Source organism: Haliotis cracherodii, unplaced genomic scaffold (genome assembly GCF_022045235.1).
Source record: "Haliotis cracherodii isolate W230 unplaced genomic scaffold, xgHalCrac1.p SCAF_5, whole genome shotgun sequence".
NCBI classification, from domain to species: domain Eukaryota; kingdom Metazoa; phylum Mollusca; class Gastropoda; order Lepetellida; family Haliotidae; genus Haliotis; species Haliotis cracherodii.
The window spans coordinates 39257149-39274918 of NW_027266308.1; the positions used below are offsets into that span (position 1 = coordinate 39257149).

The window sequence follows — 17770 nt, forward strand, 5'->3', positions numbered from 1 at the left end:
GTCGGGGAATTAGCACTTGGCAGAGTTACCACTGTACGCGACCAACCCACACAACAACACAAGGCCTGAGTGAATAAATAGTCAGTTTATCACACAGCCACAGAATGATTTGTGACTGTCTGTCGTCCGTATTTATTCCTATTCTTGCTACTACAGATAAACTCATTTACTGATTAAAGTTGTTCTTGCGAATTTTAGTGGCGCTCTCTGGACAGCGTTATTTAATTTAGTTTGACCGAGGCATTGATGACAAAGGTTTTAATGAGTAAAGTTTAGAAAGAATAATAGTCTACCAGTTTGCTAGTATGCAATGTATACATGGTACGGGTGATTTGATAAGGGTGGATGATAAAGATATTAACGTCTAATATTTGTTTGCCTACCTCTATCTGGCCAGCACGATGAGAGATGGGTGTCCAGTCCTGACCCATCGGGGTGACCCTTGGCATTAAAAAGATAATAGAACATGGTCGTTAGAGGTCATATTCCCTCATTTCACAATTTCCAGTGCTTAGTATGTGGTATAACGTGATAAAATATTTGTCAAAATTTGTTCATTTTCCTCATGTTAATACAAACATTTATAAAATAGACTACCGGTGAAAAGAATCTCCTTTCTAGAAAATCTCGAGATGTGTACAATGCAACAGCTTCTTGCCAAGGATGTGTCAAGATGCGTTGGAAAGTTACTTCAAAAAGATAAAAAAATCACAAGGCTGAGATCTCAAAATGTGTCATTGTGGTTTGGTTTTGTATGCCAACACGGAAACCTCAAAGACGGGCACGTCTTGTCACGGAATGACACGAGCTGGTCAGAAATGAGGAAAGAATGTGGTGGTGTATGTCGGAAATAGACGAAACCGATAGAATACGTTCCGATGTCATAAAAGGGTGCGATCTGAAGTTAAACTAATGAAAAAATATCGAAGACATAGATATATAAATGAAGTGTTTACGTTTGTCATTACTTATTTTTTGAATGTTGATTATACGTAACAAATACGATTTTATTTGCGTAACGCGTATCACACGGCCGAGTCCCGAATACTCTCACAACAGACCCCCCGAGTACCATAAGGGGGTTGGCAGCAGCATATAATATTATTATGACTGGGTGTTTGGTCGTCAAAAAGGCCTGCAACTGCATTGTTTTAAAATAAAGTTCATATTCCTGTATTCCCTATATGACCCTATTATCAAATTACAGTTTTGTTGGTTTGTTGTTTAACGCCGCACTCAGCAATATTCCAGCTATATGACGGCAGTCTGTAAATAATCGAGTCTGGACCTGACAATCCAGTGATTGACATCATGAGCATCGATCCACGCAATTGGGATACGATGACATGCATCAACCAAGTCAGCGAGCCTGATCACCCGATCCGTTAGTCGCCTTTTACGACAAGCATAGTCGCCTTTTACGGCAAGCATGGGTTGCTGAAGACCTATTCTACCCCGCATCTTCACGGGTGTCAAGTTACAGTGGAACCTCGTTGAGTTGAACTTGTGTGGACCTAGGCAAAAGTTCGAGCAATTCCGGGGTTCGAGACAACTAATAAGTGAATTTTCGAAAACTAAACATCATAATATGAAATATTACACGTTATCTCGTCATTTTTGGTTTCACACATCGGTAGCCATGTTGTAACAAATAATGAAATACATTCATCATGTGACATTGTGTTTAATATTTTATTCACCCATTTGTAACATTGAATACTGATTTTCATTTCATGCCAATAGTATAAATCATACCTCGAATAATAGCTTCACTTACATAATCTTCATCCGTTTTCACTCATTTCTCAATTTACACGTGTCAACGATTGTCAAGTGAGAACACTTTGGTACCTTACTGCCGATGTTCGAGTGTAATTGAGTTACATAATCTCATTAATCTGGGATTCTGGTATAGTTCTGAGAATTAATTCATATACAAGATCTCTATGCATGACTCAAAATCTGTAAACTGTTAATATGTACCATCCTGACGCCCAAAACATCTACATCATTATTTATGACATATTGAACTCATTTTAGAGAGGAAAATACTTATGAATATTCGAGTTTATACATGAAGTGATTCTTTATTAAGTTTACCATGTCTTCAAATAACTCTCCTGTTTCTCAGCAATCATATATTCTGCACCTGGAGATGAACTTTATTGATATTTAACAGCCCACTGTCATCTTGTGGCGTCTTCAAGCTAATCTATTCACCAGTCTCCTGTTTATAAAAGTTAGAACGCAGTAGCAGGTAATTTGGCTCTGGATAGTTTCTGCCTCTGACACGACTTAGTACCACACTTACACGATTGAGACAAAGCTGCCGCAGTATAGAAAGAGAGATGGAAACCCTTAAGGCTACATTTTATAACCACTGCGTTTTCCTGCATTGTAGGAGAGAATAAATTCAATGAACCTGTAGTCTGTCACGATAACTCTGTTATGTGTGAGGTATATACCATATTATTGTACAACTTATGGAAACATGTTGACATTTATTGAGTTTGTGCAAAGTGCAAACAAACATGGAACACTTTGAATGTGGCACAAAGTCTGTATAATAAATATTATATAGAAACTCAGGGGTGGATGACACTGAACATATTTTCTATAACCATGTATCCTACGAGGCCGAAAGGCAAAGAAGTTAATCATCACCAGTAAAGCGAAAATTACGTGTTCCTGGGTTGGGTAGGGCGTGATGGCGGTGTTGGTTGTGCTGGCGGTATTGGTTGTGCTGGCGGTGTTAGACAAGTGTTGATAACCTGCTTGTTGGCACGATCAGTTAATAGTAATTAATATGGTAAATTGGTCACTGACCTAATACAGAAGTCTCTTTGTCTGTTACAACCCTGCCTCTTCTCAAATACTAGTACATGGCGTTTGAGCGAGGAACATTCCACATTGTTTTTAGGTCAACACTGATATCCCCCCAAAAGCTGTTAAAGAGAACCTGTTTACATTGCGGACTAGACTCCCTTTATTCTCTTCCTAAAAAACAGTTGTGTAAACTCAAAGGCAAGGGTTATTGTGACATGGATTTTTGGGTCAATAACGAACCTTTATATGAATGTCTGGCTTTGAACAAAGGAAAAAACCCCGGTAAGAATATTTTACAAGAAATAACTAAAATTCAGGAGAAATTGCTTCAGATTTTCTGTGTAAACGGACTCTAATATGCTTTTCGTTTATGGAGGTATAAATGTAATAACTGGTGTTCACTCCGTGTAAGTCCACGTCTTTTAATTGTTTTGATCGTATTTCACCATGCCAGGGCTAAATGAACATGACAGATGGCAAGCCACAAGAATGTTTGAATCGCCCACCTTGCAGCATGATGTCGCACGCCAGTTCAACGTTCACGGGAACACCATATGATACTTACATCGACGTTAGCAACAAAACAATCACGTCAATGACCGTTGTGACCGCCCACCCATGACATCCCATCATCAAGACATGGATTCGAACCACGCATCTTCGACACAGCTTCCAGACAGAAACTCGGGCAACCCGAACCATCCCTGGCAACGGGCGGTCCGACGATGTGTACCATTTCCTGCATCCGTGTGATGCATAAGACAGGCCGTCAATCCTGACGGCAGAACATATAGGTCAACGTCTCCACTTGTGCAGACGACATTTGTGGTGCCCAACACGTCAGTGGAGAAGGGTCACGTTTCCTACCTAATGTTGATGTGTTTGTTACCCTGGCCTGCACGACTCTGTCACCAATCGAACATGTCCAGGATGAAATGGAACTCCGGCTCATCCTTGCTCACCTATAAAAGGCCATTTCCAACACCTTTCATCACCGTTTAGTGGCCTCAACGAGGCCGAAAGTGTCACGCAGGCATCAATGCACAATGTGGACACAGTTGCTACTTTCCTTTGAACCCCCTGGTGCGACATGACTCCTTCGTACATGGCTGGACTGCTCTTCACATGCACGGTTGCTTCTTATGGTACCTTTAGGAATTGTTTTTTTCTGTGTGATATAATTCCATATTCACCGATTCTGTTTGTTTGGTATTTGAACATATTCGTTATTTTGTTATTAATGCTTGTTGTTTTACACAGAAGACACCAATATTCCTGTAGTATCACCTAAGCTTGCAGACAATTGGTTCCAGGCCAAACAAGTGACATGATGAGCAGTGATCCACTGGGTATGATGACACACAACCACCCAGCCAGGTCACTCATGAAGTTGATAAGGAATATTTTTATATTCCATCATTTCATTAGGGTGCGTGAGTGAGTTGCATTTAAACCTGCTTTGAACAGTATTCGAGTTTTATAACTGCATGTCATCTTGATGTGGGAGGAAGGCCTGAGGTGGCGATCTTAGAGTTTACCACTTGACACCCATTTCCAAACCTAGAAACATTATTAGGAATGGGATTGGTACTCACAATTATATGTTTCTGGCATGGCCAGAGGACACATTTTGCTTTTTATCCTCACAGTATTTGAGTGTGTCCATTTGACAACCAGACAAGCATGTACATGGACATACAAAGATATCTGAAATTGAGGTCCAAATATTGTTAAGGTCATATAGAAAACAGATATTGTGAGGACGAGGGGCTATGGTCACTACAGCTACATTCTAGTTTCCTCTGGGACCTGTTCTGACCCAGAATCCTCAACAGTTGGAGGAATGATACATGCTGTCAGTCAAGAGACACACATTTACTCAAGGGGCTGAACATTATTCGAAAGGCATACTGGGTGTTGTGCAAAAAATGTGCTGTGAATAATATTGATAATTTTCAGCTACTCCTTCACAGAATAAAATTGAATATCTTGAAGCAGTTACCCAAAAGATTTTCTGTCTCTAACAAAAATGCCAAGCCTCCTCCAAAAAATAAAATGCCAGTTCCCTAGTCAGTGAAATGCAGTGGCACCTATCCTACCACTGCCAGTGACTCCAGAAGAGGCAACAGTTTAAACACAAACATGGATCAAACAAAAGACCAATATGATTATAACCTGTGTAAAATTTATTCTTTTCAGGTTTCAAAATTACAATCTGACGCAAAAGTTGTCTGTCACCATAACAACTATCGAGTGATGAATGATGGCGTAACAAATGGCGAGCTATGAAGATGCGTACATGAAGTGTAATTCAAGTTCTGGACACCATAATTCTTCATCCTGTGGTGACAGTGTCAATGATTTATATACACAGTTCACAAAAATGACTTGATGAAAATGAGGAATTCATATGCAGTATACTAAGGATGTTTTGATTATGTCTGTTGAGATGCAGTTGTGGTAGTAATGCTTCACTGTCATACAGGAAGGACAAGTTTACCACAAACGACATACGAACTGTAACAGTGAATCTCGTGACTCCATGCTGTGAAGAATCATTTAAAGACATTAGCCCAGATGGACACCAGTGATAACGTTTAATTAATATGCAAATGTCTAAAGTTTTACATTACCCCACTCATTGTCTGAAACTGTACAAAAATGCAATCATTTCCCCCCGAGTCATAAAACCATACACATGTACATGTACATGTACTGTAGGAAAGATGAAGTAGGTTTTAATACTTCTAAAAAAATTAATTCATGATCATCAGAAAAAGAAAAAGAAAAAGAAATAGAACTGCTTCACATATAAGGAGCTGTACAACCAATTGCAAGTACATGTACCAGGAATCCTTCTTTGTCAGAAAGAAATGATCTCGAGGTCAGGTGAACCAGTTGCTCATGCAGATTTGGAAGTATCTGATGGTGACGACCAAGTGACCATGACCTTGTTCCACAAAGTGATCTTAACACATCGATTGTCGTAAGCCTAAGATAAAGTATGGGAGTTACGATCGTCTAAGTACTAAGATCATTTTGTGGACTGTGAACAGTTTTACACATCTCATGGGTCAGTGACAGAAAACATTGTCACACAATGGCGTACTGCTGGTACAACAGATCCCGGATCACGTAGTAGTCGTCACAGAGAGCGCCCTCTAGCTGTATCCTCCCAGCCTCGTTCTGAAACACAAAATGTAATCATAGAATATTCATAAACATGTAGGTCAATTATCAAATACAAACTAGATACAACAAGAATTTACAAAGTAACAGAAACAAAACAAATGAATGCGTGCCCATATTAAACTTACATCTTTATTAAAAGTATATAATACTACCCATCTGCAATGGTGGCCAATCTTCTTTGCATGGCCTTTTGAAGCATACATTAGGTCACAATAGGACTTTGAGGCCCTGGTATCCCCTAAACTGTAGTTCAAGCCTGCCGGAGTTGAGGATGTCCACTGATCAGTATTATGGTGAGGTGAAATGGGGTTTGTGTGTGTTTGTGTGTGTGTGTGTGTGTGTGTGTGTGGCTGCTTGTAATAGTCCGGACTGATGCCGATTTATAGTGCTAGCTCACTGTATACTGACTCCGAGCCGACTAGTCCTTGTTTTAGCCCCTTAATGCCGAGCGCCAGACAGGGTAACAACAAGTACCATCTTTTAACGTCTTTTGGTATGTCGCAGCCAGGGATCGAACCCCGAACCTTCCGCTCTCCGGGCAGACGCTCTACCACTAGACCACAGAGGCGGTCTGATCAGTATTAACTTTTTCTAACACAGGTATTTCAAAAATCTAGATGACTTTTTAAAAATTTTTAGTTGAACAAAGAAGGGGGTTAAGGGTGCATATTTATAACGTCTGTCCAAATTTACACTTTACACTAGCAGCATGAAGGGAAATCACTCACCGTCGTAACAATTTTGCATAAAAGTATAATTAATAGTGTTTAACTTTTCACAGTAGTTTAACAGCACACGGATAAAACATTTAACTATAAGAAAAGACGATCATTTCTTCTGTTAGTGTGCAAACATTTGATGAAATGGATATTATTAATGAGTGCCTTTATATATTTCCTTTAATTCCTAAAGTGCAGGAATATTCCATACAGTCCAATGACATTTACAATGCAGACACATCATTGTTTAAAGAACATTGTGGGCTTGTTCTCATTGGCAATAAGCAATATGTGTCATAATATTGGACTTATTCTATGGTTATTACATGACTTCTAGTCTATGAATCACCTTTTTTTCGCAAGAGACTGACTTAAAATAGGTTGTAAAAGGACTCCTGCTACACAACATTTAAACTAAACAAGACACTCACTCAGATTTCAAAATGGAACATATAAATACAAAAAGGGATAAATTGTTATAAAAACAGGTTGTAACTTGATGATGATGCTATTAAAACTGATTACAAGTGACAGTTGAAGATTTAACTGTCTACAAATGACTTTTAAAAGGTTGTATTGTTTTATAAGTGTTTTTGTTCTGTTACAAGCGCAGCATATGATCCGTGTATACGACTCAGAAGACGTTAATGATCACATGATGTAGTCATAGGTATAGTAAATTTGTATTAGCTACAGACAAATGAATAAAATCTGGTGCTTTTTAAACCTCTTTTCAGAAGTATATTTTATAAAGTGAAGTGACATGAATAGTGAGGCCATGTTGCAGCCAGCAATGTTCTTGATATAATCATGTCTGGGTCAGACTCTTTAGTCAGACATGGGGCACCCAGGAGCTTTTCTGCTACGGGATCCACACAAGCATGGTGTTCAAGAAACCTTGGGGGAGAGGAGGAGGAGGAGGAGGAGGAGTACGAGGAGGAAATCCCCACTGGAAGACAAGCATGGTGCTGGAGGAGAGACAAGCACAGGGTGCTTAGAACATATTCTGTTCCAGATATCCCATTGAGAAACAATCATGGGTGGTGCTGGAAAGCAATTCAGCTCCAGACTCCCCACAGGGATTAAAAGTATGCTGTGTTTGGAACCCATTCTTCTCTGGAATCCAAACAGGGAGCCACTGCTGCTGGGGACCTAGTCTGCTCTGATGTCACCACAGGGTATTTACATTTTTGTTGGTTTGTTCGTTGTTTAACGCTGCACTCAGCAATATTCCAGCTATATGACGAAAGTCTGTAAGTAATCGAGTCTGCACCATACAATCCAGTGATTGATATCATGAGCATTGATCCGCCCAATTGGGATACAATGACTTGCATCAACCAAGTCAGCAAGCATGACCACCCAATCCCGTTAGTTGCCTCTTAAAACAAGCATACCGGTAGTTGCCTTTTACAGCAAGCATGGGTTGCTGAAGACCTATTCTAGCCCGAACCTTCACGGGTCGGTATTTACAGTATGATGGCTGTACTGAGGCCCAGTTGTTAACACATTGGCTTGTCATAGGTTTGATTCCCACATCAGTAGAGTGGAAGTGTCAGTGTGTGAACTTCATCACCAACGGTGCATGCATGGAAGAGGTTTCCTTCTGTAACCTTAACAAAGCACCCCGGTGACTTACATAGTTGAAAAGAAGCACATTTAAAAAAAAGGAACTTTGATTTTTTTGACAATTCCAAGAAATGCTTCTTCATTCTCATTTAAAAAAAGAAAATATTAATCAGCATCAAAGACTGCAACATTTTTCACCATCCAAGCTTGCAGTTTATTTTGAAACCAATGGATGACTATATCAACAACTGTACAAGATAAATCATGATTGCCTTCCTATCAAAGCTTGTCACCTGGAATGAAGTATATATTGGCAATACAAGCTTACATCCTGGCATGTATTATTATATAGCTGTCTTTGCCTAAGACACACAGCAGAGAAAACATCTTTGATGCCTTTACCGTCCAAAAGAAACAGGCATGGCTTATCTCAAACACAATGTGTAAATACTTCAACAATATTTCACAGAACCTCGGAGTATTACTCAACATCAAAGGTTAGAGAGAAACTTCCATATTTATTCATAAAACCATCATACAATGTTAACAGAGAAGGTTTAAAAGAAAAAGTTCAATAAATGTCATTAGGATAATAACAAGTGGAGAAAGTTTAGTATGGAATGATAAGGGTATTTTCATGTTGCTTCCAGCCTTGATCTTCTGTCACAGGCACAGCTGAAAACTCTAGTGAGTGAGTGGTTTAGTGAGTGAATGAGTGGTTTAGTGAGTGAATGAGTGGTTTAGTGAGTGAGTGAGTGAGTGAGTGGTTAAGTGAGTGATTGAGTGAGTGGTTGAATGAGTGAGTGAGTGGTTGTGTGAGTGAAAAACAACCATCTAGACAGAGACAGTTTTCGAGTTCTCAAATATAGACATCAGTCTTCATAGGTTTCATGATCATTTGATGTTAACAAGCGTTGGCATTGCATTGTACAGATGTCAACATGTGTTCATCAGCAAGGGAGTTAATTCAATCTCACCCAGTTGCATACCGCTAAATACATGACTCCACAATAGTAAAATGGCTTGAGTGAGTGAATGGATAGTTGAGTTGCTTGCTTGGTTGGTTTGGTTGGTTGGTTTGGTGGTTTGGTTGGTTTGGTGTGGTTGGTTTGGAGTGTGGGTGGGTGTGGGTGCTGGCAAATGACAGTGAAAGAGAAAGAAGTGCTCTTCTAGCAAGTTGGTAGCCCTTCACAGTACTAGCTCATGTGGAACACACGGCATTCACTTTGTGACAATACAGGCCACTGATTGGATGATGAGTGAGTGAGTAAGTGACACAAGGATAAATGTGTTCCTTGTCAGACCCACAAAGTCAGGTCTGCTAAAGACCATGTCAGAGACCTGTGTTAATCATGCAGTCCATGGTGGTGACATTTCAAGATGTAAATCACCCGGCCAACATTTACTGTGACCTGGCTCCCTAAGAAGACAAAAACTTTCAGATAATTCTTGTCATGCAAATAAAAATAACACGACAGATAGCCAGACTGAAAGTCATACAGGCAAAACTGTGTAGAACACAAGATACTTTAGAACAAGTACACAACTTATAGTAAATCAAGCAGGGAAATAACTACAGTAAACTACGGTTATAACGAACACGCTTATAACGAACTGACGGATATAACAAACTTACTTTATTGGTCCCGACTATTTGCTGTAGTTATGTAGTCATGGTACACATGCTTATAACGAACTACGGTTATAACGAACTAAAATTATAACGAACTAAAATTAGTAGTCCCTTTGAGTTCGTTATAACCGTACTTTACTGTAAATAAAATCTGTCTAAGCAGACTCTGACTAATCTACATCTCTGTCAATTCCAGTGGGAATGAGGCAGTTCTTATTCCCCATTGAATAAACAAGTAAAATAAAATGGCTATAATTTAATGAGACAAAAAAACCCAGAAAAAACCTTCTTTACACCAAGGAATAAATTCCCACAATGACACTTTTTCTATATATACACCAGGGCTGTCATGATTCACTCACGTATTCGGTGAATCGAACCGTAACCATTCATGAATTGAATTCGTTATTTGTGGCCACTAGAATCAAATATTTATGAATATGCAATCATGTGTATTTACATACCCTGTACCTAAAAATATCCATAAGAACATATTATAAACATAGATTTCTTTCAATGACAACACTCTTATTATATTTAATTTGACAGTATTGTGGTCACTGGTCATTGTCGCATTTGAGCAGCCAGAGTACCTGGATAAGTGCAGTATATAAAGGTATAATATATTAATAATTAACAAACCATGTCAAATAATTTATGTTGTTATTGTTTCACTGACTATAATAATAATAAATCAACTGCTGACTTTTCATTGTATTTGTGAATTAATATTCGCATTCGTTACCCTATGTTCGTGATATGAATCGTATTCGCCTCACAGTGTATTCGTTGCAGCCCTAATATACACTGAAAGTGTGAATAATTAACCACTTTCTATCATAAAATGGTAACTTCCTGACAATGGAATTCTTTCTAATATTATCAATCTCCTGACTGGAGTCCTATGAATGTCTTCGCCCCACAACGATAATATGTCATCTCCTGTTCTACGTGATCTGTCAGATACAGAGCATGAAAAGCACCAGATTTAAAAAAAACATGTGCAATTTGTATAGTAACTGGTGTGTTTGGGCGAGCAGTCCTAAGGTAAGCCATGGGTGTATTTGGATGAGCTATCCCAAGACAAAACCACGAAAAACTGTTTCCCTGCAGTCTAATCACTGTTCCAGGGATCAGTAGCAAAAACTGCATCATTTGATTGAATTTTCACACCATCATATTGCAAATATCTGCCATCTTTCCTTTACAGTTTACTCTGTTCTCTGATGTGCCACTCAAAACACCCACATTATTAAAGATATATGATCCAGATTAAAGTGAAACAGTATCTGTCTGGGGAATAACCTTATTAGTCACATTGTTGAAATTGTGCTGTAGCTCACCTTGAGATTTCTGGAATAAGTACATTATTGGACCATAAAAGATTTACAAGTATAAACAAGAGGTCTGTCCACAAAAACATGCTTCCATGCATATGCATAATACTACACTTGCTGAGTAGGTAGCACAGTATGTCAAATGAAGAGTGAGTGAGTGAGTTGGGTTTAACGCCTCTTTTAACAGTATTTCAGTTATATTGCGGCGTGTCAGCTTAATGTGGGAGGAAAGCTCGAAATGATGCAGGTCTCAGAAGTTTACCACTTCGGTGAAACCCATGAGCAACGGTATGGTGCTGACAAACCTAGAAACGTAATCTGTGCGAACCGGGATTCGAACCCACAATCATAGGTTTCTGGCTTGCCCAAGGGACGCAACAATGCACAGCGAATCGCGGCGCCTTAGACGACTGGGCCACCCGTGCCCCCTCAAATGAAGAAATCTCGGATTCAAACCGACAGTCATAGGTTACTGGCATGATCCCACCCCCCATCCCGCGGCACAATTCTACACAGCATTTGTGGCCCCTAAGTGGCCAAGATAATACTTCACTTGGGTGTTGCTGTTGTGGATACAAAACAACATAATACACACACAGGTAAAGTCATCATGCTTATCATTTTTGGATACGGAACCACCTTCAGTCATTACAATTTTCAGTTATGCATGAAAATACACATGACCATAGAAAACTATTTATTGCATAAACATTGTAATTTTTCAATGAATAATAAATATAAATTAAGGGTGACAGAATGAGTATTATTTTACACCGCTTTTAGCAATATTCCAGCAAAATCAAGATGGTGGACACCAGAAATGGGCTTCACACATTGTACCCATGTAGGGATTCGAACCATGGCCTTCAGCATGACAATAAACCTTTTTACCACTAGGCTAGCCCACTGCGGTATAAATTAGACGAAAATATAGTATCTTACCAATACAAATAGTTGGAAAAGTGCTAATGCATAATACAACAACCTTATAGGCCAAACATAGGTAGTGGGTTGTTTCAGAAGATTCAGTTTCAGCTCTCTGTCACTGTGTAGAACATCATGCAAACTAAAGGATTCCTGATGCACAGAACATTTGATTCTGGCTTCCTCCATTTTCATACTTTCCTTGTATGTTTCAGTGCAAATGTAAACCTTGTTGTTTGTATCTCACACCAGCACAATACCTAGCACTCGACTACAGTAACACAACCTCCTCACCCTCCTGACTGCCACAGCGTTGTTACAGATGAGCACACCAGCACAATACCTAGCACTCGACTACAGTAACACAGCCTCCTCACCCTCCTGACTGCCACAGCGTTGTTACAGATGAGCACACCAGCACAATACCTAGCACTCGACTACAGTAACACAGCCTCCTCACCCTCCTGACTGCCACAGCGTTGTTACAGATGAGCACACCAGCACAATACCTAGCACTCGACTACAGTAACACAGCCTCCTCACCCTCCTGACTGCCACAGCGTTGTTACAGATGAGCACACCAGCACAATACCTAGCACTCGACTACAGTAACACAACCTCCTCACCCTCCTGACTGCCACAGCGTTGTTACAGATGAGCACACCAGCACAATACCTAGCTCTCGACTACAGTAACACAGCCTCCTCACCCTCCTGACTGCCACAGCGTTGTTACAGATGAGCACACCAGCACAATACCTAGCTCTCGACTACAGTAACACAGCCTCCTCACCCTCCTGACTGCCACAGCGGTGTTACAGATGAGCACACCAGCACAATACCTAGCTCTCGACTACAGTAACACAGCCTCCTCACCCTCCTGACTGCCACAGCGTTGTTACAGATGAGCACATCAGCACAATACCTAGCACTCGACTACAGTAACACAGCCTCCTCACCCTCCTGACTGCCACAGCGTTGTTACAGATGAGCACACCAGCACAATACCCAGCACTCGACTACAGTAACACAGCCTCCTCACCCTCCTGACTGCCACAGCGTTGTTACAGATGAGCACACCAGCACAATACCCAGCACTCGACTACAGTAACACAGCCTCCTCACCCTCCTGACTGCCACAGCGTTGTTACAGATGAGCACACCAGCACAATACCTAGCACTCGACTACAGTAACACAGCCTCCTCACCCTCCTGACTGCCACAGCGTTGTTACAGATGAGCACACCAGCACAATACCTAGCACTCGACTACAGTAACACAGCCTCCTCACCCTCCTGACTGCCACAGCGTTGTTACAGATGAGCACACCAGCACAATACCTAGCACTTGACTACAGTAACACAGCCTCCTCACCCTCCTGACTGCCACAGCGTTGTTACAGATGAGCACACCAGCACAATACCTAGCACTCGACTACAGTAACACAGCCTCCTCACCCTCCTGACTGCCACAGCGTTGTTACAGATGAGCACACCAGCACAATACCCAGCACTTGACTACAGTAACACAGCCTCCTCACCCTCCTGACTGCCACAGCGTTGTTACAGATGAGCACACCAGCACAATACCCAGCACTCGACTACAGTAACACAGCCTCCTCACCCTCCTGACTGCCACAGCGTTGTTACAGATGAGCACACCAGCACAATACCCAGCACTCGACTACAGTAACACAGCCTCCTCACCCTCCTGACTGCCACAGCGTTGTTACAGATGAGCACACCAGCACAATACCCAGCACTCGACTACAGTAACACAGCCTCCTCACCCTCCTGACTGCCACAGCGTTGTTACAGATGAGCACACCAGCACAATACCTAGCACTCGACTACAGTAACACAGCCTCCTCACCCTCCTGACTGCCACAGCGTTGTTACAGATGAGCACACCAGCACAATACCTAGCACTTGACTACAGTAACACAGCCTCCTCACCCTCCTGACTGCCACAGCGTTGTTACAGATGAGCACACCAGCACAATACCTAGCACTCGACTACAGTAACACAGCCTCCTCACCCTCCTGACTGCCACAGCGTTGTTACAGATGAGCACACCTGCCACAAACTCGCAGGGGATTCCTTCTTGAAGCAGCACCAGCTTGAAGTCGGACAACTTGGGCTCATTGATGAACACCGAGGTGTGCACTGGGACCTGTTCAGGGGAATAAGTCACATATTAGTTGGGACAAGAGTGAGTGAGTGAGTGTGTGCACTGAAGCCTGTCCATTGGTTAGATGGATTACAGTCGGGACCATAGAGTGACTGAGTGAGTGGTTTAGTGAGTGGTTGAGTAAATGGTTGCGTGAGTGGTTGAGTAAATGGTTGCGTGAGTGGTTGAGTGAGTGAGAGTGCACTGAAACATGTCCATTGGTTAGATGGATTACAGTTGGGACCATAGAGTGAGTGAGTGGTTGAGTGAGTGAGTGGTTGAGTGAGTGGTTGAGTGAGAGGTTGAATGAGTGGTTGAGTGGTTGTGAGTGAGTGAGTGAGTGAGTTAGTGGTTGAATGAGTGAGTGAGTGAGTGGTTGAGTGAGAGGTTGAATGAGTGGTTGAGTGGTTGTGAGTGAGTGAGTGAGTGAGTTAGTGGTTGAATGAGTGGTTGTGAGTGAGTGGTTGTGAGTGAGTGAGTGGTTGAGTGAGTGAGTGGTTGAGTGAGTGAGTGGTTGAATGAGTGGTTGTGAGTGAGTGAGTGAGTGCTTGAGTGAGTGAGTGGTTGAATGAGTGGTTGTGAGTGAGTGACTGAGTGAGTGAGTGAGTGAGTGCGTGACTGAGTGCACTGAAACCTGTTAGATGGCTTAGTCGGGACCATAGAGTGAGTGAGTGCAGTGGAACCTGTACAGTGGTGTCATTGGTACTGAGGACAATTCAGTTGTGGCCCATGTTAGATTCAAGCAGGAGGAGACAAAGTGATGCAGACAAAAATGTGTACAGGTATAGCACCCACACATCACAAATCACAAAGGGGATCTGGAGTTTGAACACTACATCTATTATCAAAAAGAGACTGCTAAAATGTTGGCTAAAAAAGTTGGCTTAAGCACCTGGCTTGTAGTTAAAGATTCAAATCTAGACTGATAGATTTCTCTCTCATGTAAACAAGTCAACAATGTCAGTCCAATAGCCAACCAGCAACACACCTGAGTCGGCGGGAAGGATTCCAGTGTAGGGATCAGATCCTGAGCTTCCTTCTCATCCTCTAAGGCTGAAATGAAGAACAATTTTTTCAGTTATTAAAGAACAAGCCAATGAATAATGTCAGCGATTGTGAGTCTGTTATGACATATACACACATGCCACCTTTGTGTACCTGCAGATTTGACAGAGCGAGATTGAGTTCGGAACCAAACATGGGCCTAATGTGTGTAGTTTATCAAATCATTAACAAAGTAAATATTTCCATGAAATGTTGCCATGGGTGTAGACAAAGTGGTCAAGTCCACCTGCAAAATTCTGGAGGGACTGTGATATTGATAAAAGTTATAATAAGTAGGGGTGAAATGATACAGCAAGGTCATGATGTGATACATATCAAGATATACAGGTCACTATACGAAACATATCGTGCTATACGCATATTTACATCCAATCACAAGGAAACTTCTTGATTATAAATATATATCGATCGGGTTCCAAAGGAAAAGCTAGCTGTAGATACATGAACATTACATAAAGACGGCTTGTGAATATTCTACTCTGAACCAGACTATCCAGTGACTGATATACCGGTACTACCTTAACTTTTCACCATATCTGCAGCATGAACCCATGATAGCTTCACCCACCTTTAAGTTTACCTTTTCACCATATCTGCAGCATGAACCCATGATAGCTTCAACCACCTTTAAGTCTACCTTTTCACCATATCTGCAGCATGAATCCATGATAGCTTCACCCACCTTTAAGTTTACCTTTTCACCATATCTGCAGCATAAATCCATGATAGGTTCACCCACCATTAAGTCTACCTTTTCACCATATCTGCAGCATGAACCCATGATAGCTTCACCCACCTTTAAGTCTACCTTTTCACCATATCTGAAGCATGAACCCATGATAGCTTCACCCACCTTTAAGTCTACCTTTTCACCATATCTGGAGCATAAACTCATGATAGCTTCAACCACCTTTAAGTCTACCTTTTCACCATATCTGCAGCATAAATCCATGATAGCTTCACCCACCTTTCAGTCTGCGCTTCTCTTGGTCAATGGCATCGCCTTCCTCGATCTCAAACATAGCGCCAGTATCTGTCTTGTCAGTGGACATGTTGAGATAGCCATCTATCCAGGCCAGCTCGATGTCCCTGGCCTTTGAAAACATCAGGGAGGTGACCAGATGGTCTCTCATCCTCAGCTGCAACACACAACACACATGAACAGACAGATGGGCAACCATGGCATCAACAGATACAAGCAACAGCCTCAATAGGGATGAAACCCCTGTCCACAGATATGAAACCCATCCACTGACATGAAACCCCTGTCCACTGATATGAAACCCCTGTCCACTGACATGAAACCCCCGGCCACTGATATGACACCCATGGCCACTGATATGAAACCCATCCGCTGATATGAAACCCCTGGCCACTGATATGACACCCATGGCCACTGATATGAAACCCATCCACTGATATGAAACCCCTGGCCACTGATATGAAACCGCTGTCCACAGTTATGAAACCTATCAACTAATATGACACCCCTGGCCACTGATATGACACCCTTGTCAAAAGATATGAAGCCCTTGTCAACGGATACGAAATCCATGTCCAAAGATATGACACCCTTGTCAACAGATATGAAACCCTTGGAAACAATGTAAAATGTTCTTGGCACAAGACATGAGTAAAAGCCCCAACATTCCATGTACAGACACAAAACAGTGTCCAATATACATTTGTATGAGTCTTGCCGCCATGTCTGGGGCAGAGAGCATCTGAACAGCCATAGTGGACAGGATATAACAAACATAGCAATTCACAGAAACGATGGGACTGGCTTTCAAATCTGTAAAATTCAGTTGATTCAACTTCCTGGAGCCTGTGCTGGTTTCACAGCATCAGGATGTGATTCCCAGGTCACATATCAAGATTTACACTGACAATAAATAACACAGGAGATTGATATACATGTACAGCCAAATCTCATTACAGGAGTCTACTGAGATAAACCAGACAGGACAGCCACCAGTAAGTGATAACTGTCATCCATCTGCTGCAACTCTTTCTACATTGATGTGTAACCATGAAACTTCAAGGCCTTTAATGCAGGGGAATGGAGGTCAGTGCCCTTGGCATGCTGGCTACCAGTACATTTGATCTCTCCTCGGCAATGTCACTGAATAAAACATATGATCAAAGTGTAAAAGCAAAGTTTCACTTTTTTAAATCAAATCAAGAAGGAGTGAACTAAACTTTTTTTTTTGTCACTTTGATCTCTTCCATTATTTCTAATTGTTAAAAAATGATGATATAAAATATATGATCTGTAGTTTGAAACTTCAAATTGCTTAGTACACATTTTACACCCTTTTCTCTATTGTATGAAG

General features: G+C 41.3%; 1 protein-coding gene across 2 annotated transcripts in view; it reads right to left on the reverse strand.

Moving 5' to 3' along the window:
* Nucleotides 1-5610: 5610 nt before the first annotated feature.
* The window catches only part of LOC139442943 (cleavage and polyadenylation specificity factor subunit 2-like), a 233717-nt gene continuing 221557 nt past the window's right edge, over nt 5611-17770 (reverse strand). For both annotated transcript variants that reach the window (XM_071223867.1, XM_071223868.1), the window contains exons 18-21: nt 16402-16573; nt 15358-15422; nt 14238-14372; nt 5611-6012 (exon numbers count right to left, since the gene is read on the reverse strand). In XM_071223867.1, coding sequence (XP_071079968.1) covers nt 5920-6012; nt 14238-14372; nt 15358-15422; nt 16402-16573 — 465 coding nt within the window. In that variant the 3' untranslated portion in view covers nt 5611-5919. The remainder of the gene's footprint in view (nt 6013-14237; nt 14373-15357; nt 15423-16401; nt 16574-17770) is intronic.